This window comes from Schizophyllum commune, assembly GCF_000143185.2.
Source record: "Schizophyllum commune H4-8 unplaced genomic scaffold SCHCOscaffold_1, whole genome shotgun sequence".
NCBI classification, from domain to species: Eukaryota; Fungi; Basidiomycota; class Agaricomycetes; order Agaricales; family Schizophyllaceae; genus Schizophyllum; species Schizophyllum commune.
In genome coordinates, this window is record NW_026089538.1 from 4097890 (window position 1) to 4111508 (window position 13619).

Below are 13619 nucleotides of genomic sequence, written 5' to 3' on the forward strand. Positions count from 1 at the left end.
GTCGTCGCCTGCAACAGCTCGACGACTGCGACGGTGTTGGGTACGTCCGCGGCAAGGTGGGGTGGTTGCTCGTCGGTGCTGGTGGATGGATGGGACTTCACCTCCCTCCCCATGTCAGTGTCGTCGAGCCCGCGCTTGTCTGCCGCCGGCCCCCGACGCGCGCCATGCCTTCAAGATTTGGGTGGGTGCGAGGACTAGTGGCTGAGTGGCGCGTCGGAATGACAGCCCTGCTACGTTTTGTTCGTAGGAGACCTGAGCGCGACGATACTGCCGTCGTCGCACGCTAGTCGTCTGCATCAATCGGTACGTTATGCGCCACTCGCCTTTGTGCACTCGCTGACAACAACTTTCTCGCCGCCTCTCAACCGGAACCTCAGGACTCGCCTCCTCTCCTCGACGTCGCCTACGACCACCGACCCCGCTTAGCGCAAATCATTCGGTACATTGTCTGCTGCACCTCGCTCACGGATAACTAATCTCCTGTACAGATCAGCGCCTTCGCATGGCCGCCTCTGCACCTCACCGTTGTATATGGACTTCCCATCACCTCTGTACTCATCGCCTACGATAAATTGTACTCTGCACTTTCGCTGTCGCCTAATGCATCGATGATCTGCCGTTATTCGCATAGTTTGAGTCTCCCTCAGATGCGTGCGTCAATCTTCTCAAGTTGGACTTTGTCTTACGACGCTGCCCCACGGATTGCTTTGAGGCTACCTTGAACTCGACTGCAAGGATCGCCTCGTCATTTTAGGGACAGCAATTGCCATCGCACGGCGGCTGCGATGCAATAAGGTCAAAGCCGCGCGAGTTGCTGGCTCAATCGACATCTCTGGCGATATATGAAGGGAAATCTGATGGGACATAGCGTACAACGCACTGTATCTAAAAGATAGAAAAGGGATATTGGGCGAACACTCGAGACGAGGTGGTCCGGGTGTTGGACTAGACCGGGCACAACATCGTGGACGAAGGGTGACCTCGTGCGGAATCGCGACGGTAGAGGATCAATGGTAGGCGTCATAGAGTAGTATGGCGTGGTTGAAGGCGAGTCGATGACCTCTGCGGCGATCGCTGGGAGCGGCGACGGCGTGGTGCGAGGCAGGGTAGGGAGGACATCTGTGCCAGGGGCTATGGGACATAAAGGAAGATGCAGAGGCTGAGAAAGCAGTAGAGGGGACGCCACTGGCAGGCTCTGCATGGACCAGCACGACGTGACAACTTAGCTCATGCTCGGGTAGATCCGACAAAGACTGTCTAATTGGGATTGAGCAAGGGCGCCGAAAGTATAGTGAGCGGTGCCATGACCGCGCCTGCATATTTGTGGCGCCAGTCGTCGACGGCGCGACAAATCTCCACATTGTCCATGGTAACCCGCCCGTGTGCGGACCAGTTCGCCTTGCGAGCAGATCCGCTGCCCGCGGCGCCGAGTCGTAGGTGGTCTGCAGGGAGCTCGACGATGCAAGGACCGTCCCACCAGCGTAGACTACCCTAGAGCGCAAGACATTCGTTGTGACCGCAGAGACGATATGCCGGCGAGTAGGCGTGCGTCGTCTTTGGTCGGCGACGCCGTCCACAAGGAGGCAATAGAGGCGATGCGAAATCCTCGACGATAGAGCCACGAGCATGCTGCTCGGTGGCTGTGGCGGCGGCCGAAGCGACGACGCTCTGGTCGGCCGCTCAAGGGAAGTGCGCCCCTTCATCGCCTGCTGAAGACGCAACATCCATGACGAGATGGCCCGGATGAGTCGCGAGCTGATGGAGCTACTTGGTCAAGGCGGCTTTAGGAAGAGGACTTCTAGTGAGAACAGCGGCTAAGGACTGGACTCGAGCTTGTCGAGAGGGTCGAGAGAAGCGCAATCGAGCGACCTCCGCTAGGACACTCCAGGGGCTGCAAGAGCGACGCCGCGACAGAAATAAGCCCAATCATTGCTTGAAAAGCTCCGCGTCGGAAATCGACCGTTACGCCTCGTCCACGCAGGAGGGTGGCCGATTGGATCCTGACCGAAGGCTGTCGGCCATGGCGCTTTGCGCACAGGAGAATCCGGTCTGTAGACGGGAGGTGGGTTCCCATCCGGATAGGCGCGTTTCAGGAGACGTTCGGAGCGACGGACGGGGATTGGGGAGGGTGGCCTCGGAGGCTGCTCGAGTGGCTTTGACTTCGGATCCACGCCTCGAGCCCACTTGGTAACCCCGTCCGTGAAGTCATCGTCGTCGCGAACCTTGCGCTTTCGGGTGTTGTCAGGTGTTGGGGTGGCGTCCGATTGTGTGGCGATGCTAACATCGTAGCCGTCGGCCTGGGATCCACCCAACGTCTGGTCGTCCTCGTCCATACCAGGAGCTTCGACGAACCATTCTGGAGGTTGTATGCCCTCCTCGGACCATTGTCGAACGATGTCAAGAGTAGTGAGGGAATACTCTGCCGTGATGCGCGTGCCGAGTCTACGATACTCAAAGATTTGCTCGGCGAGGGTGCTGACGGAGTATGGATGAGCGTAGCATTCGACGACCGGAAAGGCTTCGCAGCCTCTGGCCCACGGAGTCCGCGACACTGGGTGAAGTCCGTACGCCAGATCCTCTTCTGTTTGAGATGTTAACTGCAGTTCCTCTTGCAGCTTGCGTGCCGCGTCGGTGAAGGGGACGAGTGCATATCTATAGAGGCGACCCTTGGGCGAGAGCTGTCAGGGAGCGATGAGTCATAGGATGAGGAACGGTGCAATTCATACGTACAGCTGTCAATGGGCGGCGGCAGGATGCATCTCCCACCGTACGGTCCATAACACCAGCGCGTTTACGAAACTCTATGATATCCAGGTGTGTCTTGAAGGTGGGCGCAAGCAAGAACTCAAACCGCGCATATAATTCAGCGATATCGTGGCGGACTGCGAGGGCCAGATCAGCACTAGTTGACCGTACGCAATAATTGCGCCCACGGTAGATATAATTATGTGGTTCGGCGAGATAGTACAGCAATCCGCCTCGCTTCAAGCCCCAGTACCATTCCATGCGGGCTACCTGTGATACGTCCATCAGCTTTAGAGCGAGGATAAGAACGAAGAACGTTTACCTGAATTTCGTCCTCGTCGACAACCGAGTCTGGAATGAGTTGTATTCTCGCGAGATTTTCGACCGCGCCAGAAAGAGGACATCTGTTCCAGGGGCTATAGGACATGAAGACCGATGTAGAGGCTGAGAATGAAGTGGAGGGGATGCCAGGCTCTGCATGGACCGTGAGAACTTAGCTCATACTCGGGTAGATCCGACAAAGACTGCCTAATTGGGATGCAACAAGAGTATCGCCTGCCGAAAGTACAGTGAGCGGCGTCACGACCGCGCCTGCATATTTGTGGCGCCGGTCGTCGACAGCGCGGCAAATCTATACATTGTCGTGGTTACCCGCTCGTGTGCCAACCAGTTCGCCTTGCGAGCATCCCCACTGCCCGTGGCGCCGAGTCGTGGGTGGTCTGCAGGGAGCCCGACGATGCAAGAACCGTCCCACCAGCGTTGACTACCCTAGAGCGTAAGACAGTCGTCGTGACCGCAGAGACGATATGCCGGCGAGTAGGCGTGCGTCGTCTTTGGTTGCAAGTGGAGGCGACGACGTCCATAGGGAGGCAACAGAGCTGATGTGAGATCATCATTGATAGAGTCCCGGGCATGCTGCTCGGACTGGCTGTAGCGGCGGTGAAAGCGACTATGCTTTGGTCGGCCGCTCAGTGGAAGTGCACCGCTTCATCGCTTGAGGAATCAACATCCATGACGAGATGGCGCGGATGAGTCGCGAGCCGGTGGAGTTACTTGGCGGAGGCGGCGTAAGGAAGAGGACTCCGATTGATAGCAGCAGCCAGAAACTGGACTCAAGCTAGTCGAGAGTGCCGAGAGAAGCGCAATCGAGCGACTTCTGCTAGGACACTCCAGGGGCTGCAAGAGCGACTCCGCGACAGAAGTATGCCCAGTCGTTGCTGGAGAACGTCCGCGTCGGAAAGCGACTGTTACGCTCCGTCCAAGCCGGTGGGTGACGCACGGGGTCTCGATCATCTTCGGTCGGCCACGGCGCCTCGCGCACGGGAGATTCTGCTCGATAGACAGGAGGTGGCTTCCTATATGGGTGCGCAAGGTTATATATGCGGACGGAACGGCGCAGCGGGATGGTCGAACGAGGTATAGGTGCTTGCTTGCGAGGCTTCGACTTGGGGTCCACTTTCTTCGCCCAGTCGCATACGTTGGCTCGAAAGGCCTCCTCGTCATCGAAGACGATTCGCTTTCGCGGGTTATGAGGCGTCACGGTGCCCTCGGCCTGTGATCCTTCAGCCTGCGGAAGTACGCTCATCTCGTAGCCTGCGCCCTCGGAGCTCGTGAGAGTCTGGTCGTCTTCGTCCATCCCAGGGGTATTGACGAACCACGTCGGAGGCTGAATTCCCTCTTCGGACCATAGGCGAACGATATTGTGGGTCACGAGAGAGTAATGCGCCGTTATGTGTGTGCCCAAGGCGTGGTGCTTGAAGGCGCGCTCGGCGCAGGTGCTTACAGAGAATGGGTGAGCGTAGCACTCAACCACCGGGAGCGACTCGCGACATTCAGGCAATGTAGCCAGCTGTGAATTCGACTCGTAGGGTTCTAGTTCGGCGGCAAGGTCTGCTTCGGTCTGAGGCAGCAAGTTGAGTTCGGTCTGGAGCTTGCGGGCGGCGTCGGTAAACGGTATAAAGACATAACGGTGTAAGCGCCCCGTAGGTGAGAGCTTTGAACGACAGCATTAGTAATTGAAGGAATCAAGGGGTTTCATACCCACTGCAGTTAGAGGGCGACGCGGGGTTTTATCCCTTTCTTTGCGATCCTTAATACCGGCATGCTCAGAGAATTGCATTATTTCGGTGTATGTGTCGAATGTGGGCGCAAGGGTGAACTCGAATCGGGCGTACATGTGCGCGATGTCCTTGCGAACTGCAGGCAAGGTTAGTGTTTGTAGGGTGGCACTTGGCGCCATAGACGACGTACAGAATATACAGTTGTGAGGCTGTGCGAGATAGTATAGAAGACCTCCTCGCTTCAGGCCCCATACCCACTCTATCCTGGCCACCTGAGCTCCCTCTATCAGGATCAGTGAGAAAGAACTTCATAGAGGGATTAAACCTTGAGATCCTCTTCGTCTACCACCGAATCCGAGATAAGTTTGGCGCGGCTTAGTTTCTCCGTTTCGCCAGAAAGTGGGCACTTCAGCCAAGGCTTTTCCATCCTATTCTGGCGACCGAGAGGGAATAGCCAAAGTGGGAGAAGTTCCAACACGTGCGCTTGGACCGAAGGAACAAGGGAATTGATCGCATCACTTGCATGCACGCTATCCCCGATCGACTTCCCGATCCGGACTTTAGCTTCTTCCTCTTCTTCACTCCTCCACGGGCCCATGCACGACAGTATACGGGGCGGCGAACAATAATTGTCTCATAAACAAGAGAAATGCACTAGGAGGCGATGTATCTGGTCTATGATGCGTAGCGGCCGGTCTTTGCGCCCTCGGGCGTGTATATAGGCCTGAAGTTAGGCCCTCCTGCATCGTCCAGGCGCGAAGCGCGTTCCATAATATCTCCATGCCTTGAATGGCTTCCCCTTCATCCCCCCTCTCTGTCTCCTCCCTTACTGACGATGCCGAGTCCGTTGTCAGCGAAGGGGAGGAGGACGGTGACTCCACTGCTGCCAGCTCAGTCGTCCCCGCGTCCAAGAAAGGTAGAGCTACGACACCACCGCACGAGACGGGAAAATACAGGTCGCAAGCGTTACGTCGAAAGGTACTGGAAATGGTCGGGCTATCTTGCCTGTTCTACGGTCTGTACCCCGAGTGCACGATGACCGTCGCGCATTGGGTGCCCAGGTGCCTCAAAACTCTACGTCCAGATATTGTGAGCGCAACGATTCTGAACGTTCATCCACTATACTGACATGCTACAGTATTATCGTCTTGTTGCGGCATACGGCTCAATCGTCAAGAATGCCGATAACACGTTATCTCGCGTTGTGCACTTCGATTGCTCGGGCAATCAAGACGTCCGTGCGTCTGACATTCCCCGCTTTCTATATCAAAGACTTACGGACATTATAGTATGCGGAACTGGTCACCTTGCCTTCGACGGTACAAAGGGCCCTGGTAGCGGAATCTGTTCGATCATTCCCCTTACTCTGGACAAGGACATGGAAATAATCAGGAATAACCCCAAGAAGAGCGCGCGCCAGGTGCGTTCATCCAGCTTTCCAATGGTCTGGGTGTGAACATCTCTCACTGATTCCCATTCATCCAGTGGTTCCCTCAGACTTCGTCGTTGTTCGCGGTGCACGTTTACGAAGGGCATCGTCTGCCAATCACTATCCTCGGCCCAAGACTGCGATCGTACGCACACGTGAAGCCGCGAAGTGTCGAGGAGCAAGAAGCCGAGGATCGCGCTCTTGACGACCTGTGCTGCCCCTCCGAATATTCCTCGACAGTCGAACCGGAGGAAATCTCGGAAGAATGCCGTCGCGTCACCAACGCTCTGGTGAACTCCAAGTCGGAACAGATCGCCACGCATATCGTCGACCCGCGGAAGCCCGCCACCCTCAACTGGGTCGTTTGCTCGCACCTCAACAAGGCCTACGTGTATACCGACATCGGCCTCAAGTTGCTCTATCGCAGGGTTGACAGGGAGGGGAGTGGTCTTCGCGGCAGGGACCTCGAACTCTACAAGAAGCTGTGGCCGACCATCGGATATTGGTTTGAGGACGTGCCCCCTCTATCTCCTGGCCCTGGTGAAGGCAGCGACGCGATCGAAGTTGCGGACTATGTGAACAATGGCCGTCGCTCCGAGCGTCTCGCCAAGTCCCGCTCGGCACCTGCAGTGACAACAACGCAATTGGAAGTGCCCAAGAAGCGCAAGGCCTTGGCGAGCGCGCCCACTGTCATTCCCTTGCAAGACCCTCAGGCCTCTCGTTCCTCGCCGCACCCACGGAAGACCGACCAGGAGACTCGCGCGCCAACGCCTGGACCGTCTGAACCTTCGCCAGCTACCACGGAGGAACACGAGCCTCCCACAAAGAAGAGGAGAAGAGCACTAGCCCAAACCGAACATGCTTAAGGATCAAGAAACACTTCTTGGGTCGCTGTTCAAGGCTTTGCGCACGGCTCGGGTCGACCTCGTGTCCATCCACATATTTATTAGGTATTATGTATCCCTCAATGAGTAAAGCAGACCGTGTTGCAGTCGTCAAATGCTTATGAGTCGACGACTGCGTTGGCGGGGAGTATGCGAAGCGAGCAACAGATGCAATGACGTCAAAGTTGAACTTTGAATGTGATCAAGGGCGTGATATCCGCGTGCCTCGGTCCCGAAAGTTCGTCTTCGGGCGATGTTGGCCCGCAGGTCGTGCAGACTTCCTCTCCGGGCTCCTCCTGCGCACAACGAGTGACAATGACTCACGACACCAGTCGCAACCAGAGAAAGTAGACGATGATGCGTCATGATAATAGGCGTGGACGTGAAAACACAGGAAAATTTCGCTGCTCGAACAAGGATTGCGCGAGTCTTAGGCGACGACTAGAAAGTGCGGCTCCCCAAGAAAATACACGATGAGGAAGACCTCACCCCAAAGGCGGCAAGGTGACCGACCGCACAATTGAATGGACCTCAGGTATATTGCGACACGAGTCCGAGGAGCCCATCAGGCGGGCTGGCGGCCGTTGCCTCAAACTCAACTTCGCCACGCGTCGATTAAGCTGCGCCGCCAAGGGTGGCAGAGAACTTTCCAGCAGACGATCTGGATCTGCAAGCAAAATAAGCCAGCGTCGGAGAGTTGTCGAGCGTCGACAGTAGCTGTAGTTAAAGGCCGCTCATAAGGACTGAAGCAGTAGAGCACCGCGAACGCCCGCTGAGGGAGCCAGTGTCGCGGCGCACCGTGGTCGCGTCGTGCTCGTCGGCAGCGTACGAGTGCGATTACCTTTCGAAGCGGATGACGCAGCACAGTCCAGGGGCTGAGCTGTGGCCGGTTAAACGGGAGATCTGCACGATCTGACAGTTGACGTTGTTACTGATAGGTGGTAAGATGTGTCCGGGGGAGTCGATGAGCTACATCGGCGCGTGGTGGCGAGAGTCGCGGGCACAGGGCCACGGATGCGCTCGACGTCCGGCGGCGTTTCTTCTCGACCTTGATGGTGAATGTGACCTCGACGGCATTCTCTGTACAGCGATACCACCGACGACGCGTTCATCCTGGGGGTTTTGCCAGAAGCACTGCTTGAGGACGGCGTGGGGAACGTACCGGAGTTGGCAGGATCTGCGAGCATCATGTCGCAGCAGGATTAGATGGGATCAGCGTGATGTCTACTGAGTTGAATGGAAAGAGGCTACAGGTTGCTGATATGCTGCTTGGGAAAGGCGGGGATGTGAGGACGAGTGTGAGGCTGACCGCAAAACGAGATCCTGACGACATCTGCAGCGAGGACGCGGGTTAGCGCACGACGATGAGACGAAACTCAGAGGATTTAGGCTTTTGGAGCGAAGCAAACGGTACGAGACGGTACGTGAGCGTAAGAGGGAGATAGACCCCCGAGAAAGGGAATAGCGAATTTTGAGCAGACGATTTGGATTGAGATGACGAGTGTGAACGGCAGAGTACTCGCGGGCTTCTCTGGTACAGGCATCCGAAACCGACTATGCTCACAGCCCACTGCTGATCAAGTAAGCCTGGGCTGTATGAAGGGCTGCGCTGCAGTGCTGGGTGGTCGAAGTCGGGGAATCCGAAGTTGAACTTCTTCGCGGTCACTGCATTGACCGGTTCGGGATGCGCAGTTGCCGACTTGGCGCCATCGTGAAGATGTGACGTCGGCCTCACTTTCTCTGTTGTCCCCGATTCTTCAAGTGGATTGAGGCGGCATCTCTTGTCCCCCGACGCGCCAGACGATAACGAGGGGAGATGTGCAAAACTCCAAACAACCCGCTCTGACGCGGACAACGGTGGAGAGGAGGCAAGGTCCAAATTGTGACAAGAAAGAGTAGTCACGCATCACCCTCCTCCCCGTGCTCCGCTCCGAGGATGTTGTCATTGACCATTGTCTCGCGTCGCAAGGAGCAACCGGACAGCCAATGAAGCTCGAGAACAAGACCGGGAAAAGCAACATGAGTGGCTGTTGGCGGGCACAGCATGCTGATGGCGGCCTGTGACACGGGTGAAGCGGGAATTTGACGGCCCAGCCAGGGCCTGACGCGGACGCCGGGGGAGTGCTGCTGCGACGCACACTGCCGGGCACGGAGCTCGAGGGGGACGGGCGGGTACAAAACCCAAACGTCCTCTCTGACGCGAAAGCCTGCAACCCCACCCGCCCCGCCCCGCCCGCGTGCCCGCATATATATTACCTCACCCGTCCGCGCTCCCGCCACCCCATCGCCAGTGGAGCTGCCCGTGTGCGCCCCGGATTCTGCTCATCGCTTCCTGTCTTCGCCCCCCACGACGTTTCCCCCGCGCGTGTCCATCTCGATGTGTGTAGAGGTTCCTGCGATGGTGCGTGTCCCGCCTTCCGTCCGCTGAAACATGGCTCAGTGCCTCGTGTTCCAGCAGGCCCCGAGCGCGCTCTGCCTCCCGCCCCCATCGTCCCACTCTGTTAAGCGCGCCGACTGGCCACTGTCGCCGTCCCCCATGTCCCCGGCACCCATGATCGCGTCCACGAGCAAGCGGCCGTGTGCAGGCAGCGCTTCGCAAATACTGCCGAACCTATTCATCTCCGACCTCGCGTTCGCGGAGAGCGCCCCTTGTTTGGCGAACGCGGGCATCACGCATGTCCTCAGCATACTTCCAGAACCGATCACGGTGCCCGCCTCCGCCGCCGGCCGGCGTATACAGCGTAAACAGGTCCGCATCGAGGACTCGCCCTTCGCGGAGCTCGCGGCGCATCTACCCTCCATGGTTCACTTCATCGAGGAAGCCCTCTCGACGTCATCACCCGCCATTGTGCTCGTGCACTGCGCAGAAGGTGTCTCGCGTTCTGTCGCTGTCGCGGCCGCGTACCTCGTCAAGGCTCATGGTCGCACGCCCATGGATGCTCTCCGCCATATCGCCGCCCGCCGGCGGATCGCGCGCCCTAACTTCGGCTTCGTTCAGCAGCTGCACGAGTACGCGCGCGATCATCTAGGACGCGACATCGCGGTCCCATCCGCCGACGCGATCGAGCGCGCCGCAGGGGAAGAGGCGCCCTGGGCAGGCGCCGCCACCGCACCATCCCTCGTCCCATCGGAGACCCATCCGCACTCTGCCGCGCCACGCTTGCAAGAAACCAAGCTGCTCGCCGCTCCTCGCCGCACGTCGACATAGCACGCGCTGCCAGGCGGCATCTAGCCCGCCCGCCCTGCTCCCTGCGCCCGCTTGTCATGTTGAACGCCGTGTAGGAGGTCGCCCGTCCCGCCCGCCTTGCCCCAGCACGGCGCGTAGGCACATGCGACCGGTCACTTAGAACAGGATATCTCCGCCTTGTCGCGCCCGGCTCCCTCTAGACTCAGCCGTGCCCCAAAAGCCGCAGCCCACGAGTGGCAAACACAGACGTTGGTGTATATACCCTGGCCCGTCTTGCATACGATCTGCACAGCGCATCCCTGTTCCGTCTCAAGGACCAAGCTATTAATCTCGTGCTCTATAGCTCGGACTATCTATCCTATGTATCTGCGAACTTCAGCAGGCGTGTACCATAGCTACAATGTTGACATAACTAGTATCTTGGAAGACCTTCAAATGTAGATGATGTCGCTTCTAGGCTTCTTGTCTTCGCCCGAGTCATGCCCGAGCTCGTGTTCCTGGTGACGTCCGCGTACGGCTGGACAATGTATTGCTCTCCGTATCAAGTGCTCGATGCTCCGGCCAGCTTCGACGATTTTCTGACCTTTGTGTCTCGCGAACAATGGCGGCGGAGGTTCGCGGGCCGCGTCGTCCCGGCTCACGCGTCGCCTCGCGTGGACGAAATCTAATCAGATACACCTCGGCCAACCGTCAAGGTACTTTTCCGACTTCAACTTACATTCATTCGCCACCTGTGTGGGCTCACAAGACGGTGCAGGCCGACGTACGACGGGCCCTCGAGCGTTACAACTCCACCAGCCAGTTCGGAAGATGTCACAATGCGCTCTCCATCGCAAGGTAGCCCACAGCGATCCCATTTTCTGCTGGGCATTGGAGGGGATGAAGAGCCTTATCTCCTAGAAGCACTGAACGAGGTCGATGTCCGTCCCAAAGCGCCTGTGTTGGTCAGCGATTTATAAGGCCAAGGGCGGGGGAAGGTGGGTGATATGGTTTGATTCCGTCTCAACATTACGCCGGTCCGATCATTCCGGACTGTCTCTGCGACTCATGCTCCCTTCTTTTCGTCCTGCGCCAGCTTATAAGGGCGCGCGACGGGCGGCGCTGGCTCACGACATTGGCTACGAACATTCGCTCTCTTGACGATCTTTTACGCCTCTCAATCATGTCTGTGCCAGCAGAGTCTATCCCCCAGCAGTCGCAGATCCAGGACCGCGATCTCGACGGCGCGACCATCAACGAGGTCCCCATCGGCGGCGACGAGGAGGCCATCAAGGACGAAAAGGCAGTCTATGACGACTTTCCTGACGGCGGCCTCAGAGCTTGGACGGTGGTGGCGGGGGTACGTGCACTGTGTCTTGATCGCGGGGAACAATACTGACCTCTCATTGCAGACGATGTGCGGTACCTTCTCAACGTGAGTATGTACTACTTGCAGAGAGAACTGTTGGCTGAAAGCTACGCGCAGCTTCGGCTATGTCAACTCGTGGGGCGTGAGTCTTACCCTGTGTACGCGTCTCGATCGAGACTGACGCTTCCCCCAAGGTCTTCCAGTCTTATTACGAGGAGAACGTCCTTCCGGATACGTCCGCCTCGGCAATGTGAGCTGAACTCATCCCCTTCATTCATCACCGTATCGCTAACCAATCTTAGTGCATGGATCGGCTCCATCCAATACGCCCTCGTCTTCATCCCCGGCCTGGTCACCGGCCGCCTTTTCGACCTCGGCTATCTCAAGGCCCCCCTCTTCCTCGCCACCTGCGTCTTCGTCGTCGCGACCTTCCTCGTCGCCGAATGCACCAAATACTGGCATTTCCTCCTTTGCCAGGGCATAGTCACGGGGGTGCGTATGCGCGATTCCCCTCGCTCCTTGGCTAATTCCGGCCATTAATAATACTAATCATACTCTTCAGTTCGCGTGTGGCATCATCTTCGGTCCCATGATGGGCATCATCGGCCACTGGTTCAGGCGCAGGCGCGGCCTGGCGCTGGGTATGAACGCCATCGGGTCGTCGATGGGCGGAACGATCTTTCCTATCGCCGCACGTAACCTCATTGAGCGCGTAGGGTGCGATCTTTCATGCATTTCCCGAATCCTCAGACCGCTAAATCGCACATTTTAGGTTCCCCTGGACGATGCGCATTCTCGGCTTCATCATCCTCGTCGCGCTTTCCGTGCCAAACCTCGTCCTCCAGCGCCGCCTACCGCCGAAAAGGGTGGCTGGCGGCCTCGTGAACCCAAAGGCCTTCAAGTATCTGCCCTTCACGATCTACTGCCTGTCTGGTATCGTCGCGTTCTTGGGGCTGTATACAGGTCCGTCGATATTTCGGCACACTCAATTTCAACTCATCTGACGCGACAGTTCTCACCTACATCGACGTAAGTGCAACCAAGGCCGGCGTCTCTGAGGATTTCTCCTTCTATCTCGTGTCCATAGCGAATGCGAGCAGCTCCCTTGGCCGTTTGGGGGCGGGCATTCTGACGGATAGATATGGTGGGTGCCACAAATGTTTCCTAAGAGCGGCATGAGACTGACGAGGGGATGAAGGCGCGATCAATGTGATGGCACCGCTCACGCTCATCTGCGCGGTTATGACCTATGCGTGGCCCTTTGCGCGCTCTCAAGGCAGCTTAATCGCCGTCGCCGTGCTTTATGGGTATGTCAACAGCTTTCTTCTCGTGTTCCCTCTCCCCTACCCTCTTCTCAATGCCCTCACCCCCACCTGAGCAACGCTGTAATGTCGTACTGAGACCCCTTTCAGTGTCCCATCCGGCGCTTACGTGTCCAACTTCCTTATCCCGCTCTACGAGATGGGCGAGGTCGAGGACATTGGTCGCCGCACCGGCATGGCGATGACCTTCGCTGCGTGCGGCGCGCTCGCTGGCCCGCCCATAAGCGGCGCTATCTACGGTCAGACGGGCGGGTATGAGGCGGTGGGGTACTATGCAGGTGAGTGCCGCCTTTATGAGACGCGTTCACGCTCTTCGCACTTCCTATCAGTAGTCGGGGGGGTGTAACAATTACGTTCGGTGTGCTGATGACGTTCACAGGCAGCATGATCGTGGCCGCGGTCTCCATGATGCTCATCGTGCGCTTCATGGTCTTGAGGAAATTCTGGGGCAAATTTTAGAGTGGATAGTGGCTGGGTGATCTCCGGACGATCTTGTGGATAGATTACTCACGCGTACGTGACTAGGTAGACCCAAATAGAGGCGTTGAGCCGCGGGTTGACGAGCATTGGTCGCTGATTTAAACCACCTCAAAGGTCTCTCGTATTCAAGGCCATTCCTTGCGATCTCAAAGTCACACATCATA

General features: G+C 57.5%; 8 protein-coding genes across 8 annotated transcripts; 4 read left to right on the top strand and 4 right to left on the bottom strand.

Moving 5' to 3' along the window:
* Positions 1-126: 126 nt before the first annotated feature.
* SCHCODRAFT_02608666 (uncharacterized protein) lies at positions 127-592 on the top strand (the record flags this gene model as incomplete). The annotated part of the gene is made up of 2 exons (XM_050344329.1): positions 127-275; positions 489-592. Coding segments are annotated over exons 1-2 (215 nt in total), but the record flags the coding sequence as incomplete, so codon positions are not given.
* A 69-nt stretch (positions 593-661) lies between these two features.
* SCHCODRAFT_02042874 (uncharacterized protein) lies at positions 662-1907 on the bottom strand. The gene has a single exon (XM_050341595.1). The coding sequence runs from the start codon at positions 1722-1724 to the stop codon at positions 1008-1010; it is 717 nt and encodes a 238-aa protein (XP_050203191.1). The 5' UTR covers positions 1725-1907; the 3' UTR covers positions 662-1007.
* On the bottom strand, positions 1875-3172 carry SCHCODRAFT_02662211 (uncharacterized protein; the record flags this gene model as incomplete). Its single annotated transcript, XM_003034735.2, has 4 exons — positions 1875-2678; positions 2731-2882; positions 2934-3015; positions 3068-3172. 4 exons carry the CDS (start codon positions 3170-3172, stop codon positions 1875-1877), a joined length of 1143 nt encoding a protein of 380 aa, XP_003034781.1.
* A 176-nt stretch (positions 3173-3348) lies between these two features.
* On the bottom strand, positions 3349-3682 carry SCHCODRAFT_02608669 (uncharacterized protein). Its single transcript, XM_050344330.1, has one exon. The coding sequence runs from the start codon at positions 3606-3608 to the stop codon at positions 3393-3395; it is 216 nt and encodes a 71-aa protein (XP_050203192.1). The 5' UTR covers positions 3609-3682; the 3' UTR covers positions 3349-3392.
* Positions 3683-3781: 99 nt separating this feature from the next.
* Positions 3782-5494, bottom strand: SCHCODRAFT_02711191 (uncharacterized protein). The gene is made up of 4 exons (XM_003034734.3): positions 5131-5494; positions 4996-5077; positions 4790-4941; positions 3782-4738 (listed from the first exon to the last, which is right to left on the bottom strand). Exons 1-4 carry the CDS (start codon positions 5401-5403, stop codon positions 3905-3907), a joined length of 1341 nt encoding a protein of 446 aa, XP_003034780.1. The 5' UTR covers positions 5404-5494; the 3' UTR covers positions 3782-3904.
* SCHCODRAFT_02675005 (uncharacterized protein) lies at positions 5407-7212 on the top strand. Its single transcript, XM_003035549.2, has 4 exons — positions 5407-5894; positions 5944-6043; positions 6095-6225; positions 6291-7212. Exons 1-4 carry the CDS (start codon positions 5595-5597, stop codon positions 7098-7100), a joined length of 1341 nt encoding a protein of 446 aa, XP_003035595.1. The 5' UTR covers positions 5407-5594; the 3' UTR covers positions 7101-7212.
* Positions 7213-9654: 2442 nt separating this feature from the next.
* Positions 9655-10326, top strand: SCHCODRAFT_02482585 (phosphatases II; the record flags this gene model as incomplete). Its single annotated transcript, XM_003035548.2, has 1 exon — positions 9655-10326. One exon carries the CDS (start codon positions 9655-9657, stop codon positions 10324-10326), a length of 672 nt encoding a protein of 223 aa, XP_003035594.2.
* A 1010-nt stretch (positions 10327-11336) lies between these two features.
* Positions 11337-13541, top strand: SCHCODRAFT_02608678 (MFS general substrate transporter). Its single transcript, XM_003035547.2, has 11 exons — positions 11337-11644; positions 11697-11719; positions 11771-11795; positions 11848-11903; positions 11956-12145; positions 12216-12370; positions 12426-12616; positions 12666-12797; positions 12852-12960; positions 13066-13253; positions 13355-13541. The coding sequence occupies exons 1-11, from the start codon at positions 11468-11470 to the stop codon at positions 13432-13434; spliced, it is 1326 nt and encodes a 441-aa protein (XP_003035593.1). The 5' UTR covers positions 11337-11467; the 3' UTR covers positions 13435-13541.
* The last annotated feature ends 78 nt before the right edge of the window (positions 13542-13619 follow it).